This window comes from Fulmarus glacialis, unplaced genomic scaffold (assembly GCF_000690835.1).
Source record: "Fulmarus glacialis isolate BGI_N327 unplaced genomic scaffold, ASM69083v1 scaffold10799, whole genome shotgun sequence".
Classification (NCBI taxonomy): Eukaryota; Metazoa; Chordata; class Aves; order Procellariiformes; family Procellariidae; genus Fulmarus; species Fulmarus glacialis.
In genome coordinates this window covers 48,704-66,679 of record NW_009235215.1, presented here as the reverse complement: position 1 = coordinate 66,679, position 17,976 = coordinate 48,704, and the positions used below count along the sequence as shown (strand labels likewise).

The 17,976-nt window shown below is 41.7% G+C and overlaps 1 protein-coding gene across 1 annotated transcript; it reads left to right on the top strand.

Annotated features, from left to right (window-relative positions):
• The first annotated feature begins 6,225 nt into the window (after positions 1 to 6,225).
• On the top strand, positions 6,226 to 17,943 carry LOC104082718 (C-Jun-amino-terminal kinase-interacting protein 3-like). The gene is made up of 6 exons (XM_009585938.1): positions 6,226 to 6,262; positions 6,965 to 7,020; positions 8,522 to 8,642; positions 9,428 to 9,498; positions 10,268 to 10,359; positions 17,790 to 17,943. Exons 1-6 carry the CDS (start codon positions 6,226 to 6,228, stop codon positions 17,941 to 17,943), a joined length of 531 nt encoding a protein of 176 aa, XP_009584233.1.
• The last annotated feature ends 33 nt before the right edge of the window (positions 17,944 to 17,976 follow it).

The window sequence follows — 17,976 nt, the reverse complement described above, 5'->3', positions numbered from 1 at the left end:
TCTATGCTTTTATGGAGATGGAAATGTTCCTTCAGGAGTGCATTTGTCTTTGAGGAGGATAGCAAAGATTCAGACTAAGGGCATAGCTCAGAGCATCTTTCCGTCACAAAACTGTGTGTTGTGTGCCCTTCTGGACTAATAAACTCTAAAAACTAAATTAAAAATACAGTTAAAATGGCATTACAATGTGTCAGAAAAAATGAGGAGGAGGAGGTTGTTCTCTTTTATGATGTTTTGGCCTTTCTACTAATAAATGGCCTTGTTCACTGTCAGGTTTATTTGAGGTCGGAGACCTCAGCCAAGGAAGGCTGGTATTTATTTTTCCATATTAAATGCATATTTATGTGTAACCATCTTCATGTGAATCAGTGTTACGTATCTTAAGTATTCAATATAGAATTATTAATATAATCATGCATTCCTAATACAAAACACCTCCTGGTCCCAAGGCTGATGTGTAACATAAGTTGTACTGTGAATATGGTTTGATCTTCAGGCCAAGCTCTGCAATGAAAGTGTAAGGGTTTTTATATCACAGCTGTCACAACTGTGGTTGCATAATGGCCAAACACACCAGAAATGGGGAACACAGAGTGCAACAAGAGACATTGGAGAACACAGCTGTGATTTGCTGAGTTTTGTGATAAGTGCAGGGTAAGATTTTGAACAAGCATGGAATTTGAGGTGGTAAATTAATTATCTGTGAGTTTTAAAGTGTGGTGTAGCCAGAGGTTTTAAATTGTTGATTGTTTCGTTTCACAGTTGCAGCTGAACTTCTTTTCAGCTTGTGGACTGACTGCTGTTTGTCAGTGCGCTTGTAGGAGTGTTACAGTTTGGTCTTTTGAACTGTGTCTTATAAAATTAATACTTGAGATAGCATCTTCTTGTTTGTGGTAACTAAGATCCTTCTGAGATGGAGAAGATATGGGCTATTACTAGAATTTACACTTCCTGATTGCATATTTTGTTGTGGCGCAGTTGCTGTTTGGGGTCTCTTTTGTATGAATTACAGATGTGTTGGGGTTTTACTGCAGATCGATACTGCTGGGGAGCATCCAGGCTGCAGGGGGATCTGGGGTTTGCTCTTCAGGTGCTGTGGCTGGGATTGACCTGGGTCACTTGGAGAAGGGTCTTCTGAAGGCAGGGGCCTTCCAGGGGAAAGGGTGAGCATTGCTCAGAGTACCCTCAGACCCATGGGTCTGTCACCTTGGGGCATTGAAGAGTGAGATAAGTGATTATGAGGTGAAATGCAAGGGGTCCCTTTTTACCTGTTAGTGAAACTCTGCTCTCAAGGAGCCAAAACATTTCTAAAATTTGTCATGTTAGATACAACACATTGGAAATTCAGTTATGCTTTTATCACTGTGTGTGGGCTGATGGCCGTATTTTTCTACTTGTGTGAGGGTACATTTCAGCTGTTGAGTTTTTTGCGGCTTTAAATATTTGCAAAACCTTTGTTTTTGCAAGGGAAACACTAAATATGTCTGTACTACCTCTCTTCGTAGAAACTAGGAATGTTTTCATGCAATGGAGTCAAGTTAACGTTCATGTAAGGTAGACAAGGCTCAATTCCTTAATCTTCTACTTCAGCTTCGCTAAATAAATGACTTGACTTTATATAAAATGCCTATAGGGATAAAAATCTGAATATCTATTCATAGTTTGAGATTTTTAACTATTTGTTGATTTTTAGACAGCTCTCTAATGCTCTTCTAAAAAGGAGCTGCATCAATATAGGCTGGCTCATAAAGTGAGAAGCAGAATTCCCTTGATATCGGCTATTGAAATGGAAGTTATTTCTTGAGGGAGCATATAGCTGATGACCACCATAATTCTGAGAAGTAGCTTAATTGAAAGATACTTTTTCTGATTGTCGAAGTCAAAAGATTTAACACACTGTTCCTGAAGCTCTGGCATTGTTGGTATCCGACAGTGGCCATTGCCTGTACAGGAGCTACAATAAGAAAGTGTGACTTGCTGATTTGAGTGTCTACCACGTAGTATTTGACATCTGCTTCGTCAGGAAGTAATCTGTCTTCCCGAAGTTGCTGTTGAGTGAAATGGCTCCTGTTAAGAGAGCAGAACAAGGTCTTCACCTTGAGTAGCATGTAGAGCTCAGCAGCAGCGGATCTGATAATGGGACTGGAGACTTGGTTTTGAACAAGTCAGAATTTAAATAGCCAGGAATTGGCCTCTTTATTTGCCGTGGCTTTCTAAGACAAAATACTGTCAACACAACTCCCAAAATTGCCAACCTAATCAGGTGCTGCCAGGAAGCTGTGAGCTGGACTACGCAACCAGCGTTGCCTCCCTTGTCTGTGGGCTTCCTGCAGGTGAGGTGACCCTCCCATGGGAAGTCGTGCACAGCACGAGCCCTTCCCCACTTCACCAACACACCTCTGTTTCCTAGTGGATGTCTCTGCCAGGTGTGTATTCCTTGCTTCTTCATGCAGCGGTGCTTTTGCGCCCACAGCACTGCCATCTCCTGCCAGCAAAGGCACGAGGGGACGGGACGGAGGCTGAACCCCTGATGCTCCCTTTGGTGTGCAATACCATTGCACACACTACCAGCCACCACCGATTAAGGCCATGTAATAAGATTTCTGTGTATATGGGCATCTCTGGCTCTCTGCTTGATTTATCGCTGATGTGATGTGATGATTTCTGATTATATGCTACTATTTTTAGACACTTTCTTCCTTTGCAAAAGGCAGTAAAGCAGGAAGCCAAGCGATCTGCGTTGTACCACTGCTTTTAAGAGGAATACTCATTCTTTCGCCTTAAGATGATTTTATGCTAGATATTTTCTCTGTAAAGACTAGTGTGTGAGCCATTGTTGTTTGTCATAATCCTGGGTTATTACAGACCAGTTATCCTGCTTGAAATCTGGGGATAGAGGCTAGCAGAAAAAAATCCATGTGACTAATTTTTATATATAGCAGTTTCATACTCCATTTTTCTTAGATCACTGAGGTGATTAACTGTTTAACTGTAACTGTTCATGTTCAGAAATTATTCTTTGAAAGCAAGCACAGAGGCTCTGGAAAAAATAGTAAAAATGATAAAAAGTAGTAAAAATATTAATGCTGTGGTCAACCTTGCTGTTGAGAACTACTGGGAGTGTGGGCTGTTTCTTCTTCCAGTGCACCCATCTACTTTGTCATAGTGGGATTCCAAAAAAAAAAAAAAAAGTACTTAACCATCTGTGGAATTATCTGGTGCTTTTTATTTCTGTTTTCTAAATGTCTTTACTGCATCTCCGTAAAGATGGAGCTGAGAGCTGTGAAATCACTGAGGTGTGGGTCTGAACTGAGCTCCATGCAGTGAAACCATCAGAGAAAATCAGTTGCAGCACCTGGCTCTGCAAAAGAGAAACCCCTTGAAATCAAGGGCAGCTCATAGCAGCAAGTTAAGCCTGTGATTCTTCGCCAGCACCGTAATTTTTTTGCCTCTTGGCAGCACTAAAGCGAAAGAATGCAGTCAGCAAATTTGCATTTCAGTTTTTAAACTTAGTACCCTGGGCATTTTAATTCATGGCAGAGTTTTTTGTAAATAGTGTATCTCAGTTATTTTGAGATGTCTTTAAAAAGACTATAAGGCTATGCTGTTTGGTTTTGTTTTTGTTTTTTTTTTTTTGGCCGACTCTTACCCTGTTAAATATTTAAATTTATAATGAAGCAAGAGTAATACCTGCAGTATCTGCTTTCAGTAAGTCATTGGAATTTGTACTATTTCTGAGGCCAGAAATATGAATTTGGTTCATGTGAATATTCTTTTCCCTTATGAAGGCTTGCTGATTTTAGGTAGCACCCACAGGGATGTGGAGCTTCATCTTTGTGCATCGAACATTTTTGCAGCATTTAGATAGGATTGGCTGTGCACAAACTTAGCTGAAAACCACAAGAAACAAGAGTAAACCGGAGGGGTTCTTCTTCTATTATAACTGGGTTTGGTGCTTTTTGTAAATAATACAGACAGAAAATGTTCAGATGGGAAGGTGACTTTCAAGTTAGTGTCCTCTCTGCCTGTTTAATTTTAGGAGGTTTAAAAGGTCGGGGTGAAATCTTGGTCCTCTTCAAATTACTGAGAACATTCCCATAGCTTCAGTAGGGCCAGGATTGTACTCCCCCGAGCCCCCAAAAGAAATGGAAAATGTGAAATGCCTATGGATGTTTATTTACTGAGCTGCATTCACTCAATAATATGTGCTTGGTTTTAAAGCATAACTGCCTCTGTGAGTCTGGTTAACAAAAAAATTAAAATACTTTATTCAGTTTGTGTTCTCTGTTTCTCCTGCCCTGGTATGAGTTTCTAGCAATGTGGGAAGGCAGGGGTTGGTGCAGAGAGCACCGTGTGGAAGGGGGATTTGCTGTGTGCTAGGGCACGCGCCTGGCAAGTTGGGTTAGGGCAGGAGAGAGACCGTAGCCAGCCCGGGCGGTGCTGCTTGGCTGGGCCATCCGCAGCCATGCACCATGAGCCGCAGCTTGAGGACCATGGCACAGCACCATGCTGTAGACGAAGCCTCGGCTGTCTCTGTCTCTGGAGGCTGTTGTTCACAACAGTAGTACCAATGTACCTGAAGTGCCTGTTTTCCCCAAACTCCTGGCACGGCTTAGTTGTGCTTGTGGATGTGCTCATATTCCTGAGCAAGGTCATTTCAATCTCTGCTGCTTTTAGTGGCTAGTAAGGCTCTTCCCTGGATGCTATGTGAAATGTCTGCTGCTGGCTTATTGGAAGAAAAAAAAGCCTGCCTGAATACCCTGATGAGAGCTCACTTGTACCATGAAGGATGAGTGGCAGCGACAGTGTGCGCTAAGCCGTTTCCTCAGTCAGGAGCGTGCTTTCCTCAGGGACGGCCCTGGCAGTGAAACCTCTCCTCCTCATCCCGCTGGTGTGGCCGTTCACTCCTCTCTGGATCTGGGACTTTTCCTGCTCTCAGCCCTTCAGACCTTCTGATGCACAGGGAGAACCTCAGGTGAGATGGCTTCTGATGCAGGAGCAGCTAAAAGGCGCTTCAGAGACAGGGAGAGTAAAGAGCCCTTGGGTCCCTGCGCACAATGTCATTGTTCGATCTCTTCAGCAGACAGGACAGGATAGACTGCAATGCATTTATCTGAAATGCTGTTCTTCCCTGAGAATACTTAGGGTAATATTAATTTTTAATATTGTTGTCTCCATGTCTCTTTCTTCTCCAAATGGTTAATGTATTTCTAGTTTTCTGTTTCTTTGATTACTTTTAGGTTGCAAAATACACAGGAGTGAGTAAGAAGACTGAGCCATATTTGTAGAAGACTTAATCTTTCAATCAGTTGCCTCTGAATTAAACCAAAACAGCAGTAGCAAATCCGGGAATCTTATTAAAGATGACCTACATAGTGGGAATAAAATTGGGCTTGTACCTTCTTTTGCTTCCTAATTTACTGTTGAGAAATCCGTGAATGTTTTCCTTGAAGTCCATTCATTTTTATTGCTGCTAAAAACCTCATTCCTGCCTGGCCTGGGTGGCATGCTCCTGGATGGAGAACTAGGAGCAGGAGGGCATCTCAAGACAAGAGGGTGGTGAAAGCTGAGCCAGTGCGATGTGATGGGGATTTAGCCCTTGGCTGTAATTAAAAGGGTTCATCAATAGAGCTTTAGCACAGAGTGGTTCCAGCAAAACCCTGCAAGGAAATGGAGATTATACCAGGAAAATAGCCCTTTTGTTGATGTAGTCCTCCAAATGGAGCAAGTTAAACTGCTGCTTCTCTAGGTCTGTTGCTCACTGTAGCTGTGTCGGTTAGGATTTTTTTTTCCTTCTTACTTATTCTGAAATTATATTGATAGTCTAGAAAATGTTACAAGAATAAATCAGAAAATTTACAAAGTAGATTGTTTTATAAATTTCTCAAAATCCATGAAACGGATTGCTGGATATTTGTGAGTGACTAAGGGATTTCAATGTTTAATTGACATCTCAGAGAAAAAAATGCTTACTTAAATATCTAAAACCTTGTACAGTCTTAAAATTTAATTAAAAAGTAAATGTTTAGCCTCTGAGATGACTCCTTTACAGTGGAAGAAACATTTTGGCATTTCTGGTATTTCTAGAAAATAGTGCTGGAAAACAACCATAAGGGGGGAAAAAGCCCCCTTATTGCAATAAATTTGGGCAGGAAGGAAAACACAGTTAAAAGCCTGGTTAAAGATTAAAGGCACTGCAGAGCACTGAGTGCAGGAAAACGAGACATGGCTAAAATGCATTTGATTGTTTCTATAAATACAGGTATGTAGGAATGAAAACTGACTCATTGTTCAGATGAATTTACTGAACAGTTTTAAAAGTGTGCAAGAATAATAAATGATGCAGCTTTTTAGTCGTCTACAGAGAGAAGATCCAGTTCATGAACATAGTGATGGCTCCACTGCTAATTATTCCAGTAAAAGTAATAGAAAATGTGCACAGGGCTTATCCTGAGAATGCAAATACTGTGCATACTGTCGCATGTGCAGAATTTAACAAAATAATCTTACTGTGCATTTAAATGCATTCGTTCCCCTGGGAATCTTATCCAAAAATGATTTTCACCAGAGTCTGTCTCTTCTAGAGTACAATGAGGCTTTACTTTGTTAAATTAAAATTGCCATGCCCTCTTGAGGCGGCATTATTTCTGGAGAGCAACACTTTCCCCTGTGCGGAGTACAGAGGAGGGTGAGAGAAGGCTTTTCTTGCCCAGTAGTCATACTTTTAGAAAGAGGAGATTTAGCCAGCCGATGTGCATGTGCTGGTGAATCTGTTAGAGCTTGACCTAAGGAGCATTTTGCAAACAGACGGAGAGGAAGAGAGGCAGGGCCAGCAGCAGAGCATCCTTGTGAGCTCCTCATAGCCCTGGGTTACCTCCTGTGGGCTCCTCTTGTTCTATAAACACCTAAAAGGTAGATTAAAGCCGTCTCGGATTTATTTCCTGCTCTCTCTCTTCCTCTGCAGCTCTGAATCCAGGGCTGCTCCCGGCCCCAGTTGTGCTCTTGCTGCTCAGCTGTCAGGTTTGTGTTTCAATTACTGGACTGGTTGATGCAGACGACTCTTGTTTTAGCTTCCTTGGATGTAGCTGTTTAGGAGTAATGTAATGAGACTCGAATTTTTGGGTTCGTAAGGCCGGAATAGGACTTGTTCTGAAGCTAGTGAGATAGCTTTAGTGTCCTATGCCGTTGTAAGTATGGTGGGACTACGCTTTAGACTTGGTTTGCTGTGGAGAGGATGTATGTGGTTAACAGAGCAAATGTTTTCTGAGCCTTATGGATTTTTCCACAAGTTTGTGTCAGAACCAGCTCAGTTTCTGAGTCCAGAACTATGGATTATGGGTCATTATTGTGTATGGGTATGCGTTAGTGTTTTGTGCTGAAAAGCTCTCATGACCACATATAACTCAAGAACCAGGCTTGCTTAAGTATACTCAGAGATTTGAAGGTGCTATTCACTTTCCAGGGACCCTGTTTAGTTTAAACATTTCATGAAAGCAACTGTGACTACAGTTCTTATCAAGACTAATGTGTAATATCAATTCACTACAGTGGAGCTAAATTGAACGTTTCACTTGTTTACTTTTCTTTGCTGTGCATGCTAGTATTCAATGCAGAGAATGCTTAAAGCTCCCAGGTCAAAAGTGACACAGAAATAATGACCTGAAATTAGGTATTTTTCTGTTGTGTTTTCATCGTGAGATGAGTATATCTGTAAAAGTCTTCCTTTCAGCCAATGTGCTGGGCAGGAGTCTGCACTACTATGTGCACAGCTGCCACTTTGTTGTTGCTAATGAGAGTTAGCAGCAATGATCCCTTCCCTCCCTTCTTTGCTAAGAGCTGCTAGCCAAGCTTTTTCTTGCTAGGTATAAATTTGTTAAATTCTGCTGCGCGAATCTGCTCCTCCGCCTGTTTCCCACCTCCTTCCCTCAGCTCCGACGTACCACAGAGCCCTTCTCGAGTTTGCTACTGGGGCAGGTCACCATCTCTGGGTGCAGAGGTTGCTCTCAGCTGCCCGGAGTTGTGGATAAGTTTTCACAAGACTTGCACATTTCTGCAAAACTTACCCACCACGTGAATTATAGGTGAAGCTTTCTAAAACTGCACAAATAGAAGAACCTTATGTCTGAAGGTTTTTGACGTAAGTATTTGTAAATATATGACGATAGAAATAGAATTTGTCTTCTCTGACGTGAAATTAACAGGAATCAAAATTCAGCCTGGCATGAGGAAGAACAATGTTGCTGAAGATTGATAGAGTTGCACTGTTTTATATAACTCATGTACGACCATAGTTTAATTATACATTAAATACAGCTAATACTTTCTCACATAAAATAGTCTCTTCAGCTTGATTAAATGCTACTGTACTAATTACAGTATTTAAAAATTCTTATTTCCTATTTTGTAATTTATATTCTCTCAATTTTTCTTCTTTTTTGAGGAGAGGAAAAGTCATATAGGGCAAACACATTTTACATTTATTCCTCATCTGTGCCTCCTTCTCTGCTTCTCCCCTGTTCAGAAGTTTATAGAGTTTGAAGATGCACTGGAACAGGAGAAGAAAGAACTACAAATCCAAGTGGAACACCTTGAATTTCAGACTCGACAGCTGGAGCTGAAGACCAAAAACTATGCAGATCAGAGTAAGCGAAGTTGTACACCAGACATGATTATACACGTTGCCTTCCACACACATATACTGCTACTTTGAAAATATTTTTCATACTTTTTGTTTGTTCTAATGTAATTTACGTAAAGCCTGAAATGTCTGGTTATCCCTTACTTTTGTATAAAATTCTGAGCCTTCTAAAGGATGGGATGTATCCACACTAATTTAGTAGAAGCTTCATTGCTTCTCTTGTGTGGGGCATGCTCAGTCTCTCCAGATACAAGATTTGGGCCATTGGTGAAGCTTCGGAACCTGGTTTCCAGTTTCAAATTGTCCCTGAATAGAACCTCCCATTTTTTTCTCATACAAACGATCACATTTATTTGTTTGTTTGTTTATTTATTTATTTTTACAAATACTTCCTAAACATATGCAGCCGTGTTTTTTTGGCAGAGGTTCCCCTCAGAATTCATTGGTGTTTTGTCCAGTACTCCTGCTCCTCAAATAGCCAGAGGCACCCATCCCAGAGGATAATTTAAGTTGTTGTCAGACTAGGACACTTACGGGGCACCAGGCTACTGCTGAAGAACTCTGCTTCTATGGTCTTATTGCATGATTTGGTCTGCTTATTCTGGGAACAGGCAGATACCCAAATTGAGTTTGTAGTGAAGACCAGATCCCACGATGTGCATTATTCTGTTTCAGTTTGTTTTGTTCAGTAGGTATAAACTAATTTCTAACAAAATATGCTTTGAGACTTCTGGTTTCTTTTGAGAGCCTGATGTGTGTTAGCTGATGGCTGGAATCTTCTCTTGGTAGTTTCACGACTGGAGGAACGTGAATCAGAAATGAAGAAAGAGTATAATGCTCTACATCAGCGTCACACAGAGGTAGGATGTCATCTCATTATTTCTAAATAAGTAAACTCTTAGCCTGTAGGTAAAGTCATGTCAAAGGATTCAGCTTTACAATACTAGTGATGACTAGAGCTTCTGAACTTTGGGAACATCAGAAATATCTGAATGGAGGGTGTAAAAAGGATGGAGCCAGGCTCTTTTTAGTGGTGCCCAGTTACAAGACCGGAGGCAACTGGCACGAACTGGAACACAGAAGGGTCCCTCTGAACATGAGTAAAAACTTCTTTACTGTGAGGATGACGAGCACTGGCACAGGTTGTCCAGAGTCATGGTGGAGTCTCCATCCTTGGAGCTATTCAAAAGCCACTTGGACATGGTCCTGGGCAACCTACTCTAGATGGCCCTGTTTGAGCAGGGTCATTGGACCTGATAGACCCCGGGAGGTTCCTTCCAACCTCAACTGTTCTGTGATTCTGTGAACAGTGCCCCACTACCTCATCTCCCACTGCCGACAAGCTGCAAGGAGACGTCTTACATTATTTTTGGGTGTGCTCTTTCATGGCTCTTCTGTTATGAGTTTAAGCTTAAGTCATTTCCAACACTATTTGCTGTCAGATCTTCTGTCAGATTAGTCCATTTACTTACATCATCAGCTTAGAAGACAAGAGCAAGGACAAGGAGATGTGCAAAAAAACAAAGGGAATTTGAAATGGATGCTGGAAAAGATCAAACAAAAGCAAAAAGCAGAAAATGAGTCGTTTCTTCTCCTCTGTTTGGCTCATGGATTTTTCTCTCCTCACAGATGATCCAGACCTACGTGGAACACATTGAGCGATCCAAGATGCAGCAAGTTGGGGGAAATAATCAAACTGAGGGCAGTCTACCTGGGAGAAGGTAGGGCCATAACCTCTCCATGTAATGTATGCCATCCAGGAACTTACAAACTGAGTGCGCATATTTGAGAGAGAGAAACCAGAAGCAGGATCTTTCCCTGTGGGCATGGACTGTAGTTGAAGTTTTTTTGTAATGGGTTGTGGGTGAGTTGTGGGTACGTTCTCTAAGGCTTGATGACGAGGAGCTTTATGTGTTCTGTTACAAAGCTTAGGCTTTGTCACGCTGCCATTGGTGGGGGGCCTCTGGAAAAATACGTTTGTATTCTCAGGTAGCATGTAAAAGGTTTACCTACAAAATGGATGGAGGTGTCAAATAAAGTATTTGTGTGTGTGTGTATGTGTGTCTTTGTATGTGCCAGCAAAATTGTAGCAATTAAGTGCGTTAGCCAGTATAGGATTTTTTTTTCCCTGTCATTCACCTAGTAGACCTACTTATGCCCAAGAAATTGATTTTTCTCCTCCCCCCCCGCCCCCGTTTTCAAAGCACAAAACGAGTAAGAACCACCTTTTGCTTAAAGAAGGCAGTGGTAGGAAGGAAGTTCAGTATATAGAAGAACTAGTCTTTTGTGTGCTAGAACAAATTTAAAGCACAAAAGTTGCAGTTACGTTGATTTCAGCACAGATACATCTGGGTTTAGCTGGTATGTGAAGGAACCAAATGCTTTCTCTCTGATACTATATACCAGTAACATTGCCCACAGGCTGAGAAGTAGAAGTGATGTTCCATAAATACTGGTTAGAGAAGCAATAGAGCACATAACACAAAATCTACTCAGATTAAGCATAATCTATTAAGTCACTCAGCCATAAAAAAGATGTTTTCTGTGGCAATTTTTATGCATGGCAGATTACTATTTGTGTTAATCATCATATGCTAATGAGATGATTAACACTATAGTGACACTGTCTAACCCAGGAAGTTTTAAACTAAAACTGTTTTCCAGGCAAACATTATTGACCAAGTAATATGCTGCAGGAGATTAAATCTTTTTGTTGTCCTTGCCTGTCTTTTTTTAACTTTTTAATTTCTTCTGGCCTTGAGGGGTGTTAAAAGGTTTTGCACACATGCTGATTACAAGCTGTGGGAGCTATTGGTCTGAAAAGTAGACAGACACTACAAGATGCACAGGAATACTCTGAAAAAAGTGCCTGCTAGGTGCGTCCTCCCTCGTCTCTTACAAAATATGTCTGACTGATCTTGGTTAATATCTGTGAACTTCAGCTGGTTAGTATCACTGAACTTCACTCAAAACCCAAATCTTTGGGAAGCATTAGGCTAAGAAGAGGAGTGGGGATGGCATGTCAGACTATACAGAAAGGGCAGCATGGGCAAAGACACAGAGATGAAAATACAGGGAAAACAGATAAATGGAAAGCCATGACAGTTTTTGAAGTAGCATCTGGTAGGGATGATGAAATGCAAAAGAAGAGCATTGAGCAAAATTTGGAGATGAAGAAAGAGCAAAATTATTTGAAATTAAGAATAAAGAAATATATTAAGAATAAAGGAAGAATAAGTAAGGATATTTTAGTAACTTGTATTTAGGTCTGTAACACTTAAATACCAGAATGTCAGCTGGGTTTGGGGTAATGTAATAGGAAATTTCAGATCTTGGCATAGGGCTTGTAAATACCCTCTGTCTGTTATGGCTCCCTGTTGCTGCATTGGACTGCTCTGGAAAAGACTGAATTCAAATTGCTGAAGTTTTGACTCTGTATTGTAAGAAAGAAAAAGGGAGAGAAAAAGAGACCCAACCCCGCCTTGTCAATGAAAGAGGCTTGGAGGATGGAAAGGGAGTAGTAAAAGACATGAATCTTCAGAAACTTTGGTAACTAGCCTGGGGCTCCTGCCAGATTCCCTGCAGCCTTAGAGTCATACAATATCCTGAGCTGGAAGGGACCCACGAGGATCATTGGGTCCAACTTCCAACCCCACATAAGGCAATCTAAAGGTTAAACCATATATCTAAGAGCATTGTACAAACACTTCTTGAACATCGACAGGCTTGGAGGTGTGACCGCTTCCCTGGGGAGCTTGTTCCTGTGCTTGACCACCCTCTCAGTGAAGAATTTTTTCCAATACTGTCTATTTGCTATTTCATTACCTCCCATAATAATTAAAGATACTTATGTAGCCTTGGCTACCAGAATAACTTGCAGCTGGAAGATACTCAAAGAAAGATCCTTTATTTATTCTGAATCAGTTGATAAGATTTTTATACTCTTATTTGTAAGGCTACCAAAGCCTTACATAAAGGAGGGAAAGACACAGTTATATATGAATCAAGGAGGACTGTTTACCCTTCCTCTTCTGACAGTTGAATAGTCCTTTCAGAAAAGAATATCTTGCAGTATTTCTTCTAGAGAGGAGTAACTAAAGGCTGTTGTAGTTGTTGAGTGGGCTGTATAGTCAGTTATCTCTGTGCTCAATTTTGTGCAAAACAGTAAATTAGTCTCACAACAGAGAGTGGTTTAGGAAAATAAAAATAATTACAGAATACAGTGTTTGGGGTCTGGCTAAAATTGGATTGTCTAAAATATAAAAATCTGTTGAGAAAAAAAAAATCAAAAGGTAGATGGCGGCCTTCCTAGGCAAAAGAGACAGGCATGGGGGGTGTAGAAAGCATGAAAAGACATGGTGTAAAAAGAACCAGTAGTTTGTAGGTGTTCCCTTATCAGATTGTTTTTCTTCCTTCTCCTCTCCCCCTTGCAGTCTGGAAGTCCACAGTGAGCTCCCAGAACATGGTCTGATTCTAGTGTTACAGCTGAAAGGGGATAAGTGTGGTAGGCTTGTTTCCCTTCCCACTTATCCTTCTGTAAATAAGAATATATCTGTGGAAGTACTTACGCAGTAAAATATAAAAGTACCGTAGGCAAAAGCATGCTTAGGGCCTCTGTCTTTTAAGGGGTGGCTCATATATGCACTTGCTCAATTTGGGTTGGACTGCATGGTGGAAATTGATTTTAATGAGATTTGCCTTCCCTAACTTTCAAATAAGTTAATATTAATTGTGGCTTTATGTTATCATTCCTTGAAAGAGATGCACAGTGAAAAGTGTTACTGGCTATATCTGCAAGACTGCCATTCTCTGGGATGAAGGGCAAAATTTTCATCAAGAATTGCCTCTTCACATTAGAGAAATTAGTATTTTACCCTTTTAAGTGTGGCATATTGCTGGTCTCCTTGGAGAGAAAAAAAGAGAAACACTTTATGTCTATGAAAGCCCCTGATGGGGCTATGATCTGCGTTTGTAGGAACCACCAGTGGGAAATGGGACTTTTTCCTTCATTTCAAGCTTCGCACTGTGTGCGTGCGTGCGTGCGTGTGTAGCTCTGTGTTTGTATAAGCTTGTGCACAAGTACTTGGGTCAGATGTGTGTTTTTGTGTCACTGCACAGCTGGGTGGGGGTGAACACCAGTGTTTGTGTCTCTTGGTGCACTGATGTGCACTGGAGGGGACACGGGCATAATTTCTCATGGTCTGTCACACAAATTTGAGTGCATTTATTTATTTTCATCTGTGGATGTGCTTGGGTGTGTTAGACTGCATAGGGATGCATATTTGCATAAGACCGTAAGTACACCAAGTATGTTTGCCTGTCACTTGGGAGAAGTTTGTGCAAGAACTGCTGGGGGGCGTTTGTATCTACTGCCATCCAGGACAGGCAATGAGTACGGTGCACACTTCCACATGGTGTGGATTACAGTGCATGCGTACTCCGTGTCTGTTGTAGGGCTGCATGTTTGCATGACCTTTGCTCTCTAATGGTTGTTTTTTTGTCTCGCTTTTTGTGCGATTGCTGCTCTGTTTTGGCTGTTATGTTTGTCACTGCAGTCATCGCCAGTCATGGAGGAAAAGGTAAATCCTATTGCTGCATCTTAACTTTGTTAACCCTAGTTTTTGGAGGTTGCTGTTTAGTGGCAACAGTGTGATGCTGGGAATGTACTGTACCGGCATGTTTGCCCTCTTTGTCTACTGGCACCTGCATTAGACTTGCTCATTCGGGTGAGGCAGAGGGAGCCACCAAGCTGCTGGGATTACATGTCGGGAAGAAGCTTGTGAACTCAAAGGCAGAAGACGCAGAAGTTCGGTCCCAAAACAGGATCAGTCCTCTGTGATTGGACATTTACACTTCACATCCCTGAATGTTTTAAAAAGTCATCTTTTCTCCCTTATTTTACTATAGAGTACATATAGAATGTGAGGCAGAAAATGCCTGTCACTGTTAGTAGCTCTACAAAGGCACTTCTGACTTTGGGCTGGGCAGTGAGTTCTGCGCCCGGAGCCTGCAAAGAGAGCAGTTCTCATCTTCAAATGTTGGCAAACAAATTGTGGTTTTGTTATGTTTTGTAAGCTTTAGCATGTTACCTGTAGAGCATCCTGATCCCAGGTTTTAGCTACTGCAAACCTTTATTGAGGAGTTTGCTGTTTACCTTGTAACTAACGCACGGTGGAACTAACCAAGTGTTAAGAGTCACCCTCTACTGAAAAGAACTGAGTGTATGAAGGTTACTCCAGCACTCAAAATTTAGACCAGCCCTGAGGATACTCTAAAGTTCTTTGAAGACTGGTAGTCAACCCCAGGACTGCCAAGCTAAAGCCAGCTCTTCTGTAGTGTTTGCTCTTTCCCCTTCCCTGGGAGGTTCAAAAGAGGCTGGAAGGTGTTTCCAGAGAAACTCAGTGAGGAAATTTCCTGACAATCTACGTTAAAATCCTTTCCTGAAGATCCTACAGCTTCTGGTGCTACAGAGACTTTGTACTTTAGGGACTGTGAAGTTCATATGTTCCATGTACATTCAATGGGGTGCTGTAACTCCTTGCATGTTAAATGTCCATGTGTTTGTATATGAACGTAGAAATAAGCTATGGATTCCCAAAAGAAATCTGATAGAGATTACCTAAAGAGGAAGTATAATTTAATGTCTCTCTCAGCATATATTTGGGATGGCTCATATTTCTCAGTGCTGCCAGTGAGTTACATGAGGCCATCCCAGCATAGTCACAAAAGCGTTTCTATTATAGCGTGCTGTCAGATATTCTGACTGCACCACTTGTTTTGCAAGGAATGTTTTGTAGTTATAGGAAATTTTCTCCAGCTATGTACATCTGTGAAGCATGACTCCATTAAGACCATCGTTCTAACCTGAAGAAGAGGGAAGATACGAAACTAATGGTTAAAGCTGCTCAAAAAATGGCCTAATTTTTTTTTTTTTCCCCTGAAAAGAATGATTGTTTTGCAGTAAACTCTTTGGGACCATTGAGTTATTTCTTTAACTGTAAAACTAGGAATTTTCTGTCTTTGTGGCATAAAGTTCTAATTTCTAGTTTTGAATCTCTTCATAATCTCTTATACATAAACTGACTATACTTTCTGTGGCACTTAGTACAGTGCCAGGGGTGAAGATTTCATATTAGGGCAAAAATTTCCCTAGTATGTTATTTAGAAACTTAAAACACAGCTGTTAGAAACTTTCAGGGTCTTGGAATGATAGCAGTAGGATAAAGAGAGGTAAATGCAGGAAGACAGACAGAGGTAAATGTACTTTGGCATCATGACCTATTAGGAGCAGGTGTAAATGGCAGGTATAAAGGTATAAATCGATATTTAGACAAACAGCAGTGGAATGTTTTCTACAAATCTTCAGATTGTTAATATTTAAAAGTGACAAGCACCCAGATACTTTTTGAGTGGAAAGGCTACAAGGACATTGATAATCCCTACCATATATGAATCTGGTTTTGAATCTGTTGAAAGATTGTTGCATCTCCTCTAAAAAAGAAAGTAAGGTTAATCAGGTTGTGTCAATGATCTGTGTTCCTCTAAAATCCAGTTATGTGCTGCCTTTGTAAGAGGATCTGTCTATGAAACTTCCATGTATGAGTCCTTAGGATCTTTAGGAGAGGATTTTAATGCAGATTCTTCGGAAAAGTGCATCCCAGATCTCCTTGCTGGGCCATGCTGGAAACACCTTTCTGCCCCTTCTGCTTACCCAAGGTAGGCCACAGCAAGCGGTTGTTCCTCAGCACGAGTGACACTGACACAGTGGTGTGGCATGCTGTGTTGGCTGGGCAGTGCTGAGAAAGGGAAGGTTGGGCACTTTGGTTTTCTCCACGAACATTGTCTCCTCTGCTAGACACTCCACCTCCTTCCTTCATAAATGAGCTGGTCCATGCACCATCTCCTGTGTTAGTGTTTTTGCATATGTCCCGGGGGGGCTTATGTCCTGCTGCAGTCGTTTCGCCTGTGGTCACGGGTGGGGTGGTTGTGATGGTTGCCTAGCCTGGTCATCAGACCAGCGCTGATGATCATTAAAGAAAGGCACATGAAGGTCTACTGTTATTCATACTGGTGTACAGAAGGGCGGATTTCATCACCCCGCACCAATAAGCGGAAGCCCCATACAGGAGTAGGTGAAGTACCATCATTGAACCCCTTTGTGGGTGTATGTCACACAAAGGATCAGCTTAGTTCATCTCTGCATGGCCACTGGAGTCCAGCTAGCGGAGGCTACTGGGGATATCTTCTAAATGGACATGTGCTCTGTCCCTGCAGACCTGCTTCTCTGGCATGAAACCAGTTGCCAGTTATGGCATGCTGCTGCAGCCTTTTCCACCTCCACTGCTTGCTCTAGATTTTCTCCCACTGGAACTTGGTCTCAAAACCTGGGCCAGCTTTTATATTCAGAATTAAACCTGCAGCTAGCTAGTCACCTGCAATTGCCAGAAAGAAGAGGATGAAGAAAATGTAATTTCAGACACCTGGCAATATGAATGATGCATTCATTTATACCTTTGTTTAATTTCTGAATTTTAAGTGCATTGTAATATGGATATGGAGAGCGGATTACAGAGTACAAGTATTATTTTTCTTGCTTAGTTGGAAGTGATCCAAAAACTTCTGATTTCTGCTGTGGGAGCTAGCCAGGAATGTACAGAAGTGCCATGTAGATGACTCTTACTTAAAAGCCTCTTTCCTGACCCAGTGATGACATCTCTAGGATCTGTGGAAGCTTTTTTTTTTTTTGCTGTGAGAGTTGTTTGCTGTGGCTTGTTTTCCCACAGAACCTTTGTTTCTCAGAAGATACACCAACTTAAATTGGCTGATGATTCCCTGCCCTTTTGCATTCCCCCAAAATGTTTCGTACTGATGGAGAAGTCAGTTGTCCCTGTTGTGGTCATTTGACCCCCTCCCTCTTAGAGTCTCCCCAGGAAGATGTAGGGCTCTAGCAGTAGACAGCATGAGTCTGAGTAGACAACACCATGGAAGTGTGGGAGGTGGGAGTTCATACAGCTGCTATGTGAGGGGAGGAGTGCAATTCAATTTCTAGTGATTAATATTTCACATAAGCTAGTGTGCCATTTCCTTTCTGTAAGAACTTTGTAAATGGCTAACAAATTGTTTTCCCCTCTCTCTCTGTTTCTCTCTTTAGCAGGAAGGAACGTCCTAACTCTCTGAATGTCTTCCCCCTCGCGGATGGCATGGTACGTGGGCAGATAGGGGCCAAGATCGTCCCAACACTGGACCACTGGCACCTGAGTGACCTCGGCCAGCTGCAGTCCAACTCCAGCTACAAGGTTTTATAGACCATCATGGAGCAAGGGTTTCCCACTCTCCCA